The sequence below is a fragment of the Cornus florida genome, unplaced genomic scaffold (assembly GCF_030987335.1).
Source record: "Cornus florida cultivar Cherokee Brave unplaced genomic scaffold, ASM3098733v1 CherokeeBrave_3.0.0_Hap2_Chr11, whole genome shotgun sequence".
Classification (NCBI taxonomy): domain Eukaryota; kingdom Viridiplantae; phylum Streptophyta; class Magnoliopsida; order Cornales; family Cornaceae; genus Cornus; species Cornus florida.
The window spans coordinates 128,661,792-128,680,107 of record NW_026775581.1 but is presented as its reverse complement, the minus strand read 5'-3'; the positions used below and the strand labels follow the sequence as shown (position 1 = coordinate 128,680,107).

The following is an 18,316-nucleotide window of genomic DNA, read 5'->3' as shown; positions in this document are numbered from 1 at the left end:
AAACCTAGACAAGTGAAGAAAACCATGTAGTTAGTCACACACACACACACACACACACACACAAAAGAAAGTGTTTAGAATAGCAGTAAATCTTACCTCAACATCCGATTATTCAATATCCAAGCATCATCAACAAAATGAGCAGTGATAGCCATGTATCCTTTGTATTCACCACAAGTCCACATATTAGCTGTGACGGAAATTCAGCATCGAAGTTGGCCAAGCAACTCAAAAGATTTTGCCTTCTCTGAATCATACATCTTTAGGACATCATCTTTTATTGCGCCACTTGAACCCATCTCAAATAAAGGATTAAGGCTTCTAAAAAATTTCTGCAACCCAACATAGTTAACAATTGAAAGGGGATACTCATGTACTATGATCATGCTAGCAAGCTCCTTGTGACACCTTTCTGTGTCAAATGGAAAATTACCGACCATCACTTCCCCATCAGTCTCACCTTCAGACACTTCCACAAATTCCTCGCTTATGTCTACATTTTTTCTTTTAGCACACCTTTCCAAGTGCACTCGCAAATTCTTGGTATTTTGACTACCACCTTTAAGCTTGCTCTGGCAATGATGACAAACAGCAATATCATTGCCTTGTTCTGATACCTTGTCAAAATCATTCCAAATACTTGAACTTACCTTCCTCTTTCCTGCAGGTGAGGTTTTAGTAGGTCTCGAAGAAGGAGTAGGTGTCAAGCTAATAGGAGTTGAAGGTGAAGAAGCTCCACCTCGGCAATTTTCTCTTTGTGAAGACATTTTAAAACTGCAACAGAATTAGAGAACACCCTCTTCAAAACTAGGCAGTAAGAAAAAAACATAAATAATTGTACCAATAATAAGTCAAATGTGATGGAAATCAAAATGCATTGATGGAAACTTTGTAGCATATCAGCCAATTTAGGTAATTACTGATTTGTTTTTCTGTAAAAATAGTACCAGGAATCAACTTTTGGGTTGGCTATATGATATGAGTTCACCAAATTTTATTTTATTTTTTTTTTTTTCCCTATGAGGATTTGAACATTTGACCTTCTATCTTGGAAGGTGAGAAAGTGTCACTAGAGTACAACTCTTGGTATATAAGTTTACTTTTAGAAAGTCAAGCTTTAGATATGCTGACAAATGACTATGATAAACCAACTTGCACTAACATATATGGCGAAATAAAATTTTCAAGGGAATAAAAAATGAACCATAGCTTGGAGGCACATAATCGCTTCTTGAAGATAGTCAAAGCCTCCCACAAGGTACATTAAATAATGACAGCTCTATTACTTTCGATATTCAACCCAGCTTGGACTCGATTCAAACACAATGTAATTGCACGATAAACTATTGAGTGTGTCACTTAATCTCTTTTCGGAATGTGCAAGCATAAGAAGAAGAGGAGAAAACTTCCTAAACTTCAAGGAAAACTTGAGTTTGAGTTGATTGAATTTCATCCGAGAAAGTGTGGTCTTTATGTAGATCTCCTAAGAGAGTCTCCATAAATGTGTTCAATCCTCAAAACGCATGAATTAAGAAAATTCATGTTCCAAGATAATGAACTTGGATAAATTCATTCATATATCACACTAATCAAAATGAATTTAATAGATTCTCATGACTGCTCTTAAATAGGTTCAATAAAACATGCCAATGCCTATGCTTTTACATGTATATTGATTTATATCTTCATATGTAGCATTAAGCAATGTAAGCTCCTAAACCCCCTTCACAAGTTATTGATCTATGATATGATGCAAGGCAAGACCTGTTTTTCCTGGTTCTCTTTAATTTAACCAACCCAAAGTCGTTGGCGTCTCAGGGTTTGCTGAGTTGATTTGGGTTCAACATATGGTACATTATGAATTTTCTCAAGAAACACAATCGGCTTGAGATGAGTTCGAGAATTGCAGTTTTTACTGTCATGTTTATATATACATATGTTTTTGTGTGTGTGTGTGATCTTGAATTCTCTTAATAAATGACAGATGATGAATTTACTTTGTGTAAGGGGTAGGCATTTTAAGGCTACTCCAAGCCTCCATTTACAAAAGCTTATGCCGATGTGTAACTAAACTATTAGGAACAATTACATTGAAGGATCTTTACTAATTCTTGGCTAAGTTTAAAGCGCAAAAGGTGTTGGATTGGGCCGTGCCATCTCATCTAAAAACCAATTGGTGTTCAGAGACACGCCTTTTATGACATTCTATCCAGGCCCACCCGTGCAAGGAGCGGCATTGTGTGTTACCTTTCCAACAATCCCTCCCTCAAGGGATAAGGCTCTTGAGAATCGAACCCATGACCTCTGGCTCTGAGGCCACTTGTTGGATCGGGCCGTGCCATCTCATCGAAAAACCAATTGGTGTTCAATGTGGGTAAGACACGCCTTTTATGGCATTCAATCTAGGCCCATCCGTGCAAGGAGCAACATTGTGTTTTACCTTGCCAACAAAAGGAATTTTATAATAAATGTCATGACCAAACAACAAGACAAATTGTTCAAAGAACAAAAATTATCAAAATGAGAACTAGACTCGTCCTACGGAGAAGAACCACTAAACAATTTTGAGAAACTGCATAAGCAAATATGCTTCCTGCAGAACAGGGTAATCATTATCAATAAGAACATAAAGTGTATTCAAGAAAAGCAGATAACTACAATTTTGTTAGGTAAGGGAGTTCTAACACTTAAATTTTCTAGGGTTCCTAAGAAGGTCCTAGGAATAATGTTAATCTGCCAACCAATCTCTTATATTACAACTTTTACAAGTTATGAAATATAAAACTATGAATAATTCATCCTTTAATTTAATTAATTTATTATTTAATATTCTTAACAATCAAACAAAGAATCAAAGGATTGAAGAAAAAATTCAAATGTAAAATGGGAACTGATTTAAGTTGAAGAAACCTTCTTCAGTGGTGAGCAATTTTTTTGTGAGAGAGAAATGTTGATTTGCAAAAATGTATGAAAAGAAGCTCCATTTTAAGTTTATCTACATGTGAAAAAAGACATTCATATATGATATATCTACATGTATGTGTATGTGTGTGTGTATATGTATATATATACTCCTATAAGAGAGAGGGAAAAGGGTTGTATTTGTACCAGAGAGAGAGGGTTAACTGCCACTGTGAGGGGGCGGAGAGGCGAAGAGGGTAGTGAGGGATGGGCATGAGGGGTATTTATCGTGGTAGGGTTAATGACATATTTAACCGGGGCGGGGTGGGGCGGGGCGGGGTGGGCACACCCGTTAACGAGGGGTATTTTAGTCATAGCGTTAATACTTCATATTTCCGACGTCGGACGCGCCAGCGAACTCACTAAAGTACTTGGGATTCCTAGTGGCCCACAAACTCATGCAAGTAAATTTCTCAACACGCCACGTGGCCTAAGTTTCTTTTCTTCTCTCTTTTTGTTTCTTGCAACTGTTTATGGAAAAATATAAATACTAATTATATATATATTGACCCATTTTTAATTTTTTTTTCTGGGCAAGTTTAAAATTAAATAGTAGATTTTCCCTCTCTCTAAAATTTTGTGTTAGCTCTATCAATTTCTAGGGTTTTGCTCTCGTTTCTGCAAATCTCCGGTGACATGAGGTCCGTATTTTTCTATTTTCCCTCTCTTTATTTTACTAGTAGCTTTTTTATTCTTTAAATTTTGATTTATTATTTTAATTCTTATTTTATAGATGGGTAAAGTATTTTATAGTTTATAGGTGGGTAAAGAATTTCTTATATAAAGAAAGAATTCGATTTTATTTACTCTTATTTTTTATTTATCCTCTCGTTCAAAAAAAACGTTAATACTTCATACACATATACATATTCGAAGGGTTAAATTAGTTGGTTGTAAAATCTAGTCTAGAAGAGTTGAAGGATGGGAATAGACAAGATTCAGTTCAGATACAGTACAAATAAATAGAATTGGATCCTCTTTCATTTCTTTGTGTCTGCTCTTGATTCAACACACTTCCACTATAGTGTCCGTAGTGTCTGAGTAGATATGTAACTTTCTCTCGAACCATAGTAATATTATTTGATCAGATCGTTGAATCATTTATTTCTCTTGAAATCTCTTCAATGTTTATTTCTACACGCGTCTTTTTTTAGGAGGCCTGCAGCCATTATGTGGCATAGGGGTTACATCCCGTACGAAAGTTTCTAGGAAGAAAAAAAAAAAAAAATAGGATAACTTAAGCCATGGCCGATATATTTTCTTCTTAATTTATTTTTTATTTTTAGCTGGAGCTCAAATTAAGTTCAGATTTGAAGGTGGGAACCGGTTTTGAATTGAGGAGGGTTGAAAGTTTAATTTGGTTGATTTTGAATTTACAGGTTTTATACCTTCGAGTTGACTCATCAATTTGCTCTAATTGCACATTTTTGTATAAAAACAAGACTAAATGTCATAATTGCATAAACTATTTTTTTTTTTTTAAAATAATAATAATATTACCATTCGGTGATGAAGAAGATGTAATGTGTTTTACCTTCTTATTCTCAATAATTATCATATTATTTTTACATTAAAAATGTGAAGTTAAAGTAAAAAAAATGTAACAAGTTAAATAAATTTTGTTACATAAGCAGATTTCGTCCTTAAACTTTATTAATCAGTAAGGTAGGAGAAAAGTGTTGTCACACGATACAATTCTCATGAGCAATGTAAATTTTGAATGAACAATACACCTTTAAAGAGTGATTGTAATTTACTCACGCCACGCTTGGCTGCATGGAATTGTGGCTTGAAATAAATAATAATAATAATAATAATTTAAACTTTCCAACAATTTTAATTTCAAAACACAAATTTCATGCAACTGAAGATATTATAAATTTTTTCAAATAAAGAAACTGTTACAAGGTCAATCCTAAAATCAAGAGGAAGACGAGGTCAGTCCCCTGTGTTTCCAGTGTGTGTTTGGAATGAGACAATCTGACGAAAAGAAAAGGAAGGAAAAGTTGGGGGAGAGACTGAAAAGAACAATCTTCATACAAAATACAGTCACAACACTAGTCTTTGAAACAGAACACCAAAATTATACAAGTCCAAACACCATAAGTTTCACCAACAGCTGGAACAGAAAACATCTTATTTTTCAAAGGTTCATTATGAGCACAAGAGTTCCACACCTACAATATAAAAATATATACTATGAGAATAATCGTAAACCATACAAGATGTTACTAAAAACATTGAAGATGCTAACAATTTAAAAAAATAAAAAAAACTTACATATCATAAACTTTCATCACCAGCATCAATTTCGGAAGCACAACTTCGTTCTGCTGTTGAACATGTAAATACACGAAATATAAGAATTGAATTATATTTAATAGTACGAAATTGAATAGAAAAATGACAGAATTTGAATAAGTTACCTGCCATATCTTTCCATAACCAATCCTTTGCACACATCAAAGCCTCTAAAAGCTCCGGCTTAAGTCTGCTACGTTGAGTACTAACCACCTTATCACGAGTGCTGAATGCCGATTTGGATGACACAGTAGATACTGGAATAGCCATAATATCCCGAGCGATCTTATGCAAAATTGGATACCCGATGGCATCTGTTTCCCACCACATTAATACATCAAAATCTGGTTTTCGTGGTATCAACATTTCATCCAGATAACGGTCTAACTCAGACTTCTCACACTCTTTATTTAAACTACGTTGAACTAGTAAGTCAAACTTTATACTGTGTGGACTGTCTGGCTCATCATTGCCCATAACCATTGAATTGGGACCAAGTGAAGTAACATCAGAATTACTTGGAGTTTGAACTTCGAATCTATTCTCATATTCATGCACTAAATCATAGCAAAATTTGCGAACTTTTTCAATTTCAGTTTCAGCATCTTGACCATATATAAGCTGATAAAAGTACTCAACCACCTTCATCTTATACCTTGGATCAAGTACAACTGCTATTGCCAGCATCATATGACACCCACTCCAATAATTCTCAAGTTTTTCAATCATCTCTGATGCCATCTCGCTAATTACTTTGCTAGGATCCATGACCCACTTATACAATATCCGTCTAATTTGACAAACCATTGGAAAATAGTTATTTGCAGTGGTATACGTTGTTCCAAAGAATAACTCAATGGCTCTATGAATCTGCTTCAATTTTTCACAAATTTCCTGAGCTAGTCTCCATTCCTCCTCAGAAGGAACACAAGTGTAAAGCCGTTTGAAGCATCGAATATGTAGAATTCCATCGAGTTTCAGGAAGAAGACCCAAATTATTGCTACATGGAACGCATAGTTGGCGAGCTACATCTTCGAAAATTTCAATCCTTTGTGGTGTAGCAGACCAAAACAGAACACTATCACAAATTTTCTCAATCCCTTCTCCAATCGCATCTAAACCATCTTTTACAATCGAGTTTAAAACAGATTCCCAACAATGCATCTGAAGCATTTTCCCATTTAAAAGAAGTGAACCATTAGCAGATAGCATATCCACAAGAATGTCAAATATTTCATCATCGGTGCTACCACTATCAACAGTAATTGTGGATACTTTATGAGCAATATTCCATTCAAGCAAACAATCCATTATAACATCAGCAAGGACTTCTTTCTCATGTGGAATGGGCACAGAAATAAACCTAGACAAGTGAAAAATAAAAATAAAAATAAAAAGATAAACCCATGTAACTAGTCTCACAAACAAAAGGAAGTGCTTAGAATAACACAGTAAATCTTACCTCAACATCCGATCATTCAATATCCAAGCATCATCAATAAAATGGGCAGTTATAGCCAAATATCCTTTGTGTTTGCCACAAGTCCACATATTAGCTGTGATGGCAATTCGGCATTGAAGTCTGTCGAGCAACTCAAAACATTTTGCCTTCTCTGAATCATAAATCTTTAGGACATCATCTTTCATTGTGCCTCGCGAACCCATATTAAATACAGGATTAATGCTATGAAGAAATTTCTGCAACCCAAAATGGTCAACAATTGAAAGGGGATACTCATGTAATATGATCATGCTAGCAAGATCCTTGCGCGCCAACCTTGGGTCAAATGTAAAATTACCAATCATCACTTTCCCATCGGCCACACCTTGTTTTGATACCTCATCAAAATCATTCCAAATAGTTGAACTTAACTTCCTCTTTCCTGTAGGTGAGGTTTTAGTAGGTCTCGAAGAAGGAGTAGATGTCAAGCTAATAGTCACAGGGTTTGAAGGTGAAGAAGATCCACCTTGGGAATTTTCTCTTTGTGACGACAATTTTAATCTGTAATAGAATTTGGAAACATCCTCTTCAAAACTAGTAAGAAGAAACAAAATCGTGTCATTAACAAGTCAAATCTGATGGAAATCTAGATACATTGACAGATAATTTGAAGCAGCATCAGCTAATTTAGGTATTTACTACTTTGTATTTCTGTAAAAATAGTACCATTGAATCAAGTTTTCAGTTGAATATTGGATATGAGTGCACTGTTATAAAGTCAAGCATTAGAAATGGAGGAAAGTAACCATGACATATGAACTTGAACTTACTTACATATATGGTGAAAATGAAATTTCTCAAAAAAAAAAAAAAAAAAATGTTGAAGCAGCTCACAAGGTGCAAGGGACAATGGCAACTCTATCTCCATGATTCAACCAATCTTGGACTCAATCTATACTATTGGGTGCATCACCTAATCTCTTTATAGAATGCTCGAGTATTTTTATTTTTACTTTTTAAAAAAGGGGGCAAAAATCATAATATGGCCTCAAATTAAACTATCATACAAAAATGGGAACTTTTAAACTAAAAAATGCTTCAAGGAACAAAACATTGTGTCACATTGCAGTTCTGAATAGAAAAGATACTGCAAATATGGGAACTTTTAAACTAAGAATTCTATGTCATCATTGTTTTTCACAATTCTAAGTTTAAAGAGCAAAAGGAGTTTTGAGATAAATGCCAACGAACCAAAATACAAGACAAATTGTTCAAGCAACAAAAATTATCAAAATGAGATCTAGACTCGCTGCGACAGAGCGGAACCACTAAACAATTTTGAGAAACGGCATAAGAAATATGCCTCCTGCAGAACAGGGTGTTCACCATCAAAGATTGAATCAATGAAGGATGAATAAGAACATAAAAAGACTTTTCAAGAAAAGCAGAAAACTGCAATCCAATTACTAGGGTTCCTAAAAAGATCTTAGGAAAATAATGTTGCTCTGCCAAACAATCCCTTAATTACAAGTTATGAAATATAAAACTATGAATAATTCATCCTTTAGTTTGAATATATATATTTTTTTTATATGCTTTAATTTTGCAACTATTCTTAACAATCAAACAAAGAATCAAAGGACTGAAGAAAAAAAAAAATTACATGAAGAACAAATCAAAGTTGTAAAATGGGAACAGATTTAAGTTGAAGAAACCTTCTTCAGTGATGAGCAGTTTTCTCTTGAGAAAGGGAAATGTTGATTTGCCTTCTGAAACAAAGACTGCAAAAATGTATGAAAAGAAGCTCCATTTTAAGCTTATCTACATGTTGAACAATACATTCATATCTGATATGATGATATCTCTACATGTATGTGTATGTATATATATATATAAATATATATACACACACATATAAGAGAGAGAAAAGGGTGTATTTGTACCAGAGAGTGCGAGGGTTAACTGGCACTGTGAGGGCCGGAGAGGCGAAGCGGGTAGTGACTAGTGAGGGATGAGGGGGTATGACGACTATAAATATAGTAGTAGGGTAAATGACATAATTATCCGGGGCGGGGTGGCGGGGATGAAACCCCGAAACCGTTTAAACATCGTTTTTTTTTTTTTTTTTTTTTTTTTTTTCAAAATAGGGATACGTAACAAAAAGATTGTTACCCTTTTGAACAGAATAAAATTGTCATTCACCTATCACAATCAAACTATGCTTGCATTTATGACAATTTTAATCTATGAGACACTCTTGTTCAATTCTCTACAAAATTGGTAATTTTTTTTTTTTTCTTTTCTAAGATGGAATTTTCATTCGAAATTATTCAATTGAATAAAAAATTGAGCTATCAGCATTTTAAGGGAATACAATATTAAGACTATAAATATCAAAACACTTTAATAGTTGTTTAAAATTATTAAGATAAGATAATGACCTCTGTACTTTTTTTTTCTTTTCTTTTTTTTTTTTTTTTATGTAAGTTGAATATGTCACCTTATTAATCTTTTATTATACACTATATTACTTTAAAAAAAAAAAAAAAAAACTAACTTTAAGGTTAATTAACTAACGTGAGATTATAGGAGATAAAAAAAAAAATTAAAAAGATTTGTAAATCCTAAAATAAGGAAATATTGTTACTTTTTTTTTCTAGGCTCTCAATTTTTTTGACACACTTTATAATTCATTATATTAGACACATAAATAGGGCAAGCCCAGGAAGGATTTGAACTCGTTTGAATGGACCAACCTAGTCAACTTGATAGTGCCTTTTGTTCCTTGGGTTAATATTATACCTGATTTGAATTTAAGTCGGGTTTAAGTGACCCGTAAGTTGCCCAAATTCCACCCTTTTGACATATATCCATCAACAAGGATAATTTGGTGATATCGTGATCACAGGCCAGCTGATTCACCAGTCACCACAAACTAAACTTCCAATACAATATGCAGACGGCACGTGGCCTAACTTTGTTTGCTTTACTCTCTGTTTTCTTCCAACTGTTAATGGAAAAATTGGCGGGGAAAATAAAAAAGACAAAAAGAGAGCAAGCCCTAGGTTTCCTCTCTCTAAAATTTTTGTGTTGCTCTGTCAATTTCTAGGGTTTTCCTCTGGGTTCTGCAAATCTCCGGAGGCTCCTACTTTTCTGTTTTCTACTGTTTATGCTGATTCAAGGTGCATGAAACTTTTATTCACTGTTCTGTTTTCTTCTTTGTTTTTTTTGCTATTTTGCCGCGAGTTTGAATTTTATAAAATTTTAATATGTTCGCATTTTCTACTGTTTATTTAAGTGTTTTCTATTCCTTGAGGAGTTCTAATTTTGGCTATAGAACGATTGAAGGTGGCTGATGTGGTTCTAACCGAATGTCTCGATGACATATTCCATTTAACACTTGATTTTTTTATTTTAATTTCGTTTGAATTTCATGCTATTATCTCTTTTTTACTTTGATTATTTGCTTTTCCATTGGAAAATCCATGTTTTGCTCGAGTTTTTAATGGATTTCCTTATTTCAGGTTCAATGAATGGGTGTTTTCAAGTTATTCTTTATTCAAAAATGGTTCAAGAGAATAATTTGTTGAAAACTCTGGAAAAAAACTCGCGCTGAAGATTGTGAATCTGAGTCAAGGCTTTAGTCTCTCCTGATCGATTTGCTGGTATTTTACATCCATGTGCATGCACATTACTTTATTTTAATAAAGGGTTGCAATTTGAATATTGATGGATATCATATTAATTTATGTTCAGTTGCATAGTTGGTCTTTGACTTGTTTTTTTTTTTTTTTTTTTTTATGGAACTCATTGATAGCCTTTTTTCTTTTTCTTTTTGTAAGTTGTTGTTCAATCTTCCAGCACATATCTCTTTGCTGCAAAAAACTGTCTTCTATTTTTGAGAACGAAATCCTAAATTACTACTGTTGCTGTTTTTTTTATTGATAGTCCCCATTTAAAATCTTTGACTTGATTTCTTTTACAAAAGGGAGCTCCATTTGCAACATGTTATTTATATATATATCTCTGAATATTCTGCCAGGTATTTTGGATATTCCTGTTTGTAGTAACGTAGTTTAAGGATGGCAATGTTGTCTTCAACGAAAGTCATGAATCATTCAGGAGAGGTCACTGAGTTATGGGGATTGAGCTTATTATTTTGGGATGCCGGTGAACACTCCAAGGGGGCCAGTGCATACTGTGCAGAAATTGAGGTTTATTCTGGTGGTGCCAAGGTCTATAATATATAATATATATATATATATATATATACAGCAACAATAGGTGTATCTTCTAGAGACTTTCATTTGTGGACTGGAGATGCCCATAATATGTTTTTTGAAGAGGCTTCTGCATATCCTTTGGAGGCTGGTGCGTTTTCTGGCTAATGGCGTTATGAGGTTTAGGTTGAGCTCTAGCTTATACAATCTTTCAGAGACATAAATAGATCGTTGGGTTTTGTTGTCTATGGTTATTTAGTGTTAAAACTCCTATAGTTTGCCATGAAGAAAAAAAAAATTGAAATAACCCCTAATACGTCTAGGAGAGATTGCACAAGTTTGGCCAAAAAAAAAAAAAAAAATGATTGCACAAGTCATCCTAAATAAATTTCCTAATTATTATTTCATCATTGTGAATTAAGAAAGTACAAGATAATTGTTAGGCTGGCCTTTATTTTCTTACATTTAGAAGCCATTGGACCAAGATACAACAGCCATCTTAAAGGCTCCCACTTTAAGGCTATGGTGCAAATTATATATCGCCAATGTGTTTCTCTCTCTCTCTCTCTCGCTATATATATATATATATATATATTAGCTTACCTGAAAAGTTTATTTAAATTGTCAGGTATTGAATGAATAGTTGCATTTCATATATTCTCAGTGCCTTTTTCATTTCTGGATGTTACTGACTTATACTTTGCCACCTGCACCATGAACCACTGTCTCTCTCTCTCTCTCTCTCATAGTGTATATGGTGCTATTGGGTGAGGTTTTGCTAGCAAGAGATTTTAAGAACAATCAATCCACTTAATTTCCACACCACACTTGGCTTAATTTTAAGGTATGTAACTCAAAGCCTTGTTGAATTTCTTAAGAACGATGTTTATTTCGATTCTGTTTGGATTTGTTATTACATGGAAGTGCATTTGCAGCAAGGAAGATGGAAAGGATATATGGATTCCAAGACCCCCTAAAACACCCGAACATTGGTCCCTGTTCCTGTTCCTGTTCCGACCACCTTCTCTTATCTAACTTACTAAAATGCGACAAATTGCTACCCGAGCCTAGTGATATTCCCTCTCACCCTTCAAAAAGGATGTTACGATTCCAAACCTCCAACCATCAAATTGATGATTGCACAATTTGTACATCATTAGACTCTGTCAATGAGTGGATCATGTTGGCTTACCCCCCAAAGCTGCCACACCTATTCATGCCTATTTTTCTTCTCTATTCCCTACTAGTCAAGTACCTGAAAACAAATCTATTGAACTTTTTTTTTTTTTTTTCACAACTTACTATATCAATAAATTTTATTTTGCTATGAAAAGTGATAATGAGGTACACTGAGTAGTCTCATTTTGCAAACTAGTGTGACAAGCATAATGTTTTTTTTCATGCAATCAATTTTTTCCTCTTTGATGTATTTTTGTTCTTCCACTCAAATCTATTTTGGCAATTTAGTTGGATTATTCATATCAAATACAATTGTTTTAGGTGTGGCAAACTGTGTACAAAAAAGTTAGGACAGTTCTCAAGTATGATGTTGGTATGTTCAGTGTAATGAAATTTGAATTTTTTTTTTTGTTTTGTTTTAATTAGACACGGCGGGGACATATTTAAAATACTTTTCAGACAAAAATAGTTATACAATTTTTTTCTTAGAAAAATGTTATTCTAATACAAATATATTATAGATTAATTAGAAAAATAATATAAACTTTTAAAAAACGAAAACAAGTGAACAACACGTACTTAAGTCTAATTTTATTTAATATAAAGTGAATAGAATGAATAAACTTTTTTATTTGAACGATCTGACTAGTGATGATATTATTGGTGTGATGCGTATCCATGTCACGTGACCATATCCGAAACTATGTTGAACGCGGTTCGCGGTTGCGTGAGGGGCTACGATTTTCTAGTACCACTAGGATTTCTTTTCGTTCAATTTCCTATTCAAAGTTTAGAAAACGACGTCGAAAGATAGGATTTTTCTATGACACGTGTCGCTTTTATATGGAGCGAGTACCACTATATATACAGACATACCTCTAACGCGTCTTTCATTGTAGAGAGAGAAACAGAGATAGCTTGGATCTGAATCCAGCCGCTTCTCCGTAAAAAAAAAAAAAAAAAAACCAAACCTAAGTTCTTGTTCTCCTTAGATCAAACTAACATCAAATTCCGAGAATTTTCTCGTATCTTGATTCGATTCGATTAGGGTTTGATTAATTTGCTACGAGGGTTCGATTCAAACCACATTCGTTTCAAGATCGGCAGTGTCTGTTGTTGATTTACGATGTCTCGGTGTTTTCCGTACCCTCCGCCAGGGTACGAGAAGATTGGGAATCCCCACGAGGCACTGATCGAATCAATTAAGGTTTGTTGAGAGCCTAAATGATGTCATTTAAAGTACTTTGTTTGATTCGATGTTCAAATCAAATCAACCCCCCCCCCCCCCCCCCCCCCCCCCCCCCCCCCCCAAAACCTAAAAAATTGAAAACTGAGGGCTTGAGCATGACACGAGGGAATGATTATTGTTGAATTTGTATTGTTTCTAGGCTGTAAGAGATTTTGGGACTTTTAATCCGTCACCCAATAACATTATGGTTGTATTGTTTTGTAAATTTTGGGAGAAAAATGGAAGTAGAAGAAATCTGATGTTATTGTGCTTCATTGTATTAAAGTGATTTGAGGGTGATCATGCTTTAATGATGTTGTTCTTCTTGCTTCATATTGTAAGGATGGTAGTGGTGGATGCGTTCTTATTCTTCAGGTCCAGTTTGTGTGGTGTTATTAGATGGTCCTGGACCATTAGCTACTTGGTGGTTCAGTCCAATCAAAACCCATGTTCAGCTTTCTTTGTAATATCTTGTTAAATTCTATGAGTCCAATTTCTCCATGTATAGGGCTTATTGTAAGTTCAGCTGGTTCTAGTGTTACAGTTGTGTTCTTTCACTTGCACCTCCTTTTGAGGTTTAAATGGATTACTTTCTTAAGAACAAGGGATCATAGGGTTATAAATGGGAGATTTAAAGGCTGGGTGTTGTGTTATAGCAATCATGAAAAGGATGGTGCTAGGGAAAGGATGGAACTGTGTGTTTTGGATTGAAACAGGAATAAAACTTAGTTTTTAAAGCTACCTGGAGGACTGATGCTGATACTTTTGAAAGGTTGTCATGGTGCTACTTGAAGTCCCCTAGTTTAATGCTAGCATTTAAGGAAATTGTGCTACTCGTGTTGCTTGAGACTTACTTATTACTAGTCTGATGGCTGTTCTAATTTGATTAAAGCTTGAGAGCTGACTCGGTGCTTTTGAGAGGATCATGCCTCTTGCATCATATGCTAGCATACTAATTACAGAAGATATTATTTCCCCCTTTTATAGGTTAAGATGGTTTGGACATGTGCCAATAAGACCTTCCTTTTTTAAGTGTGCCAGTTAGGCAAAGTGGCCTAGTCCACATTGAGGGTAATACTAGGGCAAGTGGTATGGCAAAGTTAATGTGAGTAGAGTTAGTTAGGAGGATAGTGGTGGATGTATTCTATTCTTCAGTTTAGTGTAGGTGCAGTTTGTGTTGTGTTATTAGATGGTCGTGGACCATAAGCTACTTGTTAAGCCTTCTTTGTAATATCTTATTAAATTCTATGGATCCAATTTTCTCAGTTGGAGAGGTTTCATTAGACTGAATCATATGGTGGAGGACCATCAAATAATTTATGGTGTATAGGGCTTTGCGTCAGTTCCACTGATTTTAGTGTATCTATTTCATTAGCTATGAATTACAGTGTGTCATAATTGGCATAATTGGCCTCTCTCTGACAAGTTATTTTGAGGTTTTAATGGATGACTTCTTTAAGAACAATGGATTCATCACATGTAGATTATATATGGGAGATTGAAACCCTTTTTGCAATCTAAGAATGCAATAAAAATTGCATGTTCGGCCAAAAAATTTCTGTTGGATTATGGTCTTCGACATGTTGCATGATTATCTGATTTGGGGCTTGGTGGTTGTGTCATGGCAATCATTCTTGAAGGAATTTAACGGGTAATAATAAGTAAAGATGACGATGCTAAGGAAAGGATTGAACTGTGTGTTTTGGATTGAAACAGGAATAAGACATGTTAGATTATGGTCTTGAACTTTGTGTTGATCATTTTTCACATTCTGAATCTAGTAGTGTATATTTAGCCTCTTCATTCCAAATTAGTAGTCACTCGTTAGATTGGTAATGGCCAATGGATGCATAGCTCAATTCTGAAGCTATTTTGCTGTGCTTGAGCTGATAGATTTTATTAAGTTCAAGGAATGTGAAGGACTATAAGTAGGAAATAATCTTGCATGGTAAGGTTATTATTGGTGTGAATGCAGTAGATTGTCCTTGGCTAAGGAAATATTCTTTCAGTAAAAGATTTACTCGTTGAATTATTCAGGATCTTTGATTGTTTTAAGCTGGCATAGGTTGGTCTTTTGGGCTCAAATGTAGTAGGATGAACGCTAGTGATATTAGATAGCAGATACATTCTTCAATAAGTATAAGTATCATATTCAATGTGGTAGAAAAATGCAGGGTTGATAAGGTGTTGGTAAAATTACAACAATTTTAATGGGGTAAAAAGTGTTTGAATGCTTGAAAATTATACGAGATTTCGGCCTTTGGTTGTTTTCATTCAGATGTGTTTGTTCAAAACAGGAAAAGAAGTGGGCTCCTGTTATCTTACAAGTTGCATCGCTTTTAAATCAAATTTTGTTTGGTCAAAATGGGATCAGAAGTGTACTTGTGTTATTTTATGAGGTTGCATATCATATAATCCTGATACCATATTGATATATGTGTAACACGGTAACAGTTGGTAATTAATACTTACGTTTTTTTTTTTTTTTTTCAGTTACCATCTTTCTTAAACTGCATTGGGTTTGTGAAATGAGTATAGATCTTTTTTATGCTGATTGTCAATAGATATCTATAAGTATATAGAGAGGAGAGCTTTCTGTGTTGCTGTTGTTGAGTTGTACTTTTGGTCATCACTTGGGTGCCACTTTTGGTTCTACAATATTTGTTGTCGAACTAGCAAAAAGCAGTGTCTTCTTGCAGATCATGGATTTCACACATTCACCACATAGATGCAAATCATGCTTGTGTTAGTTGTCACCCTGATCACTAAGATAAGCATCATGGCTGCTCAAGCTTCTCTAGAGTCTAGACTCATGTACTAGCAGTGTATATAAAGTTGTAGGAATTCGTCCAGAATATTAGAGATTTACAGTCTGCTATTCTGACTGCTTTCTGGAACGGATGACTAGTTGAGGTGAGACGATGAGTTCCACCCATTAAAGTGACCATTTGATATTAGACATTTATAGTCAGATGAGAGTAAGAATATATTAATGTGTGTTCTCATTCTGAAAGTGTGTTCCTGGCATGTTATTTTGGTCTGGTACAAGCTAATTGTTGAGCTGCCTGGTTACTTCATAGTCCACTTCTTTTGTAAATTGAACATACTGTGTAGAGCTGTGTTCTGTCATTTTTTCCTAGTTCGCTCTTGCCTGCTTGTTCTGCTTGTTTTGCTTGTCCCTCCCTTGGCTTGTTGTATTGATGGTTGTTCTGGTGATTTGAAGCTCCAGATAGGAGAGAAGTCCAAAAAAGAAAGAAAAGATAAAAAGCGGGAGAGAAAAGAGGAGAAGAAAAAGCAAAAAATTGGAGAAACTGAAAAGAACAAGCATGGTCATAAAAAGAGGCACAAAAAGGAGGGGAGCCATGATGGTAAAAAAGGACGAGAGCATCAAAAGATGATGAGAAATGAAAAGGAGCAGTTTGAGAAGAGCACCCTTACTGAAGAACATGGACATCCATTTGGTTCTCAGAATCTTAGTGACTCTTCTGATAGCACCCTGAACAGCAATAGACGGCAGGAGCACGGCTTGCCCTCTGATGGCAGGCACAACCCTGGTGAGTGTGTTTGTGTTTCCTGTTCTTCCTTGAGTGTAGGACACTGCTTGTCTGTCGATTTTGTTAGCTTCACATGGGTACTGACGTTTTTTCTTCAATTTTACAATATCAACGTAAAGGAAGTGTTATCAGGATTCGTTTTCAAAAGAACAAAGATCAAGAAGTGCTACCAAACAAAGAACTTCCCTGCTCAGCAGCTTTGGGAAGTTCTGATGGTTTTGTTCAAGAGATGAATGAACCTGCTCCTGGACCTAGTGCAAAAGGGAGGGATCATCTCTTTTCTACAATTAGCACCCAAGATGCCTCTTTCAAATTAAGCAAAGGGGAACCAAGATGCTTCTCTGAAGTTCTCTCTCAGAGGGCTGAAACTGCTCCTACATCCTGCCCGTGTGTCCATAGAGGTTCTTCTTCTCTGTTGAAGTTGAGAGATTTGATCGAGAACTGGGTTCCTCCGCTTTTACAAAGTGAGCGCCCAAACCTTGATGATCATGAGTGGTTGTATTCAACAAAGCAGGATCACAATTTTGGGGCTAGAAGATTTAAAGCCAGTGGTGATGGCTTGAGTTACCAGTGTTCAACTCCTTGGCCTCGTGTCTGCTACCTGCCGGAGGCTGATATACATGCATTACCTTTTGTGCTTCCGTACTAAAAGTTTCCTGAAAAAGAAGAAGTAAGGGGAGCTATCGGAGCCACGGTAGTGTTATAATTAAATTTTTTATGGTGCTAGAAGTGTGAAGAGGTTTTGCCTGCATTTCTGCTGTTCCCTCTCTTTCATGCGTTTTGACTTTTGAGGCAACTTTGCCTTAATTTGTTTGGGGCAATTTTTCATGGGAAAGTGACCGTTGTAATGTTTGTATGGTTTGGAGAGAAATTCACATTTATCAAATATATAATAGTCGTGTACCAAGGTCCAGTTCTTTTTATCAATTATAAATAATAATTCAATTTTCATGACCGCGTCGCCCAATTGTTCATTGTAGATGTGTTTCATGTAGGAATTTATTACTTGATTATACTCTTACTTGTAAATGGACAAGAATTTCAAAGAGCAAAGCTTTTATTTCTTCTCCTGGAAGACAATTTGTGATGGATATATTTAGGCAATTAAGTACGAGATCCACTAATGCTCATCAAACAGATATATCAGTTGTTGATCACATTTTTGCGGAGTCTAGATCCTCTAATGTACAAGAGTGAACGGTCATGATAGCTCGCTAGAGAATGGACAGTACGATCACTCACACCGGTGGCACCGTCCAGCAATCAATGGAATATATTTTGTGAATGGAATCCTTTAGGTGGCATATTAATTTGGTTAAGTTGCTGACTTCATGTATGAGGATTAAAACAGCAAAGGAAATTTACGGCAAGCTAAAAGATTGCAAATACACTCGCACCAACGGGCCATGTTATCTGCTCTGTGCCTAGTGT

At 35.1% G+C, this 18,316-nt stretch overlaps 2 protein-coding genes and 1 long non-coding RNA gene across 6 annotated transcripts; 2 read left to right on the top strand and 1 right to left on the bottom strand.

Moving 5' to 3' along the window:
* Positions 1-4,825: 4,825 nt before the first annotated feature.
* LOC132286842 (zinc finger BED domain-containing protein RICESLEEPER 1-like) lies at positions 4,826-9,400 on the bottom strand. Of its 3 annotated transcripts, none has more exons than XM_059789241.1 (5): positions 8,420-9,400; positions 6,726-7,298; positions 5,388-6,626; positions 5,242-5,294; positions 4,826-5,138 (listed from the first exon to the last, which is right to left on the bottom strand). In XM_059789241.1, the coding sequence occupies exons 2-3, from the start codon at positions 7,067-7,069 to the stop codon at positions 6,179-6,181; spliced, it is 792 nt and encodes a 263-aa protein (XP_059645224.1). In that variant the 5' UTR covers positions 7,070-7,298; positions 8,420-9,400; the 3' UTR covers positions 4,826-5,138; positions 5,242-5,294; positions 5,388-6,178. The 3 variants fall into 3 exon arrangements, with proteins under 3 accessions (XP_059645224.1, XP_059645225.1, XP_059645226.1); XM_059789242.1 differs by having other exon boundaries at positions 5,242-5,291; XM_059789243.1 differs by having other exon boundaries at positions 5,388-7,298.
* Positions 9,401-9,746: 346 nt separating this feature from the next.
* LOC132285534 (uncharacterized) lies at positions 9,747-11,479 on the top strand. The gene is made up of 3 exons (XR_009472569.1): positions 9,747-9,886; positions 10,229-10,369; positions 10,747-11,479. It is a non-coding gene; the product is annotated as an uncharacterized LOC132285534 (long non-coding RNA).
* Positions 11,480-12,980: 1,501 nt separating this feature from the next.
* LOC132280783 (uncharacterized) lies at positions 12,981-17,839 on the top strand. 2 transcript variants are annotated; one of them, XM_059782529.1, is made up of 3 exons: positions 12,981-13,310; positions 16,561-16,885; positions 17,005-17,839. In XM_059782529.1, the coding sequence occupies exons 1-3, from the start codon at positions 13,230-13,232 to the stop codon at positions 17,532-17,534; spliced, it is 936 nt and encodes a 311-aa protein (XP_059638512.1). In that variant the 5' UTR covers positions 12,981-13,229; the 3' UTR covers positions 17,535-17,839. The 2 variants fall into 2 exon arrangements, with proteins under 2 accessions (XP_059638512.1, XP_059638511.1); XM_059782528.1 differs by having other exon boundaries at positions 16,555-16,885.
* Positions 17,840-18,316: the final 477 nt, after the last annotated feature.

Bases quoted from the DNA above. Each gene is read 5' to 3' on its own strand.
- LOC132286842 (XM_059789241.1), bottom strand. From the start codon at position 7,069: ATGATTGGTAATTTTACATTTGACCCAAGGTTGGCGCGCAAGGATCTT. The intron at 6,627-6,725 runs GTAAGATTTACT...TCACTTGTCTAG, and splicing joins TTGAATGATCGGATGTTGAG to GTTTATTTCTGTGCCCATTC.
- LOC132280783 (XM_059782528.1), top strand. From the start codon at position 13,230: ATGTCTCGGTGTTTTCCGTACCCTCCGCCAGGGTACGAGAAGATTGGG. The intron at 13,311-16,554 runs GTTTGTTGAGAG...GGTGATTTGAAG, and splicing joins CACTGATCGAATCAATTAAG to CTCCAGATAGGAGAGAAGTC. The intron at 16,886-17,004 runs GTGAGTGTGTTT...ATCAACGTAAAG, and splicing joins TGATGGCAGGCACAACCCTG to GAAGTGTTATCAGGATTCGT.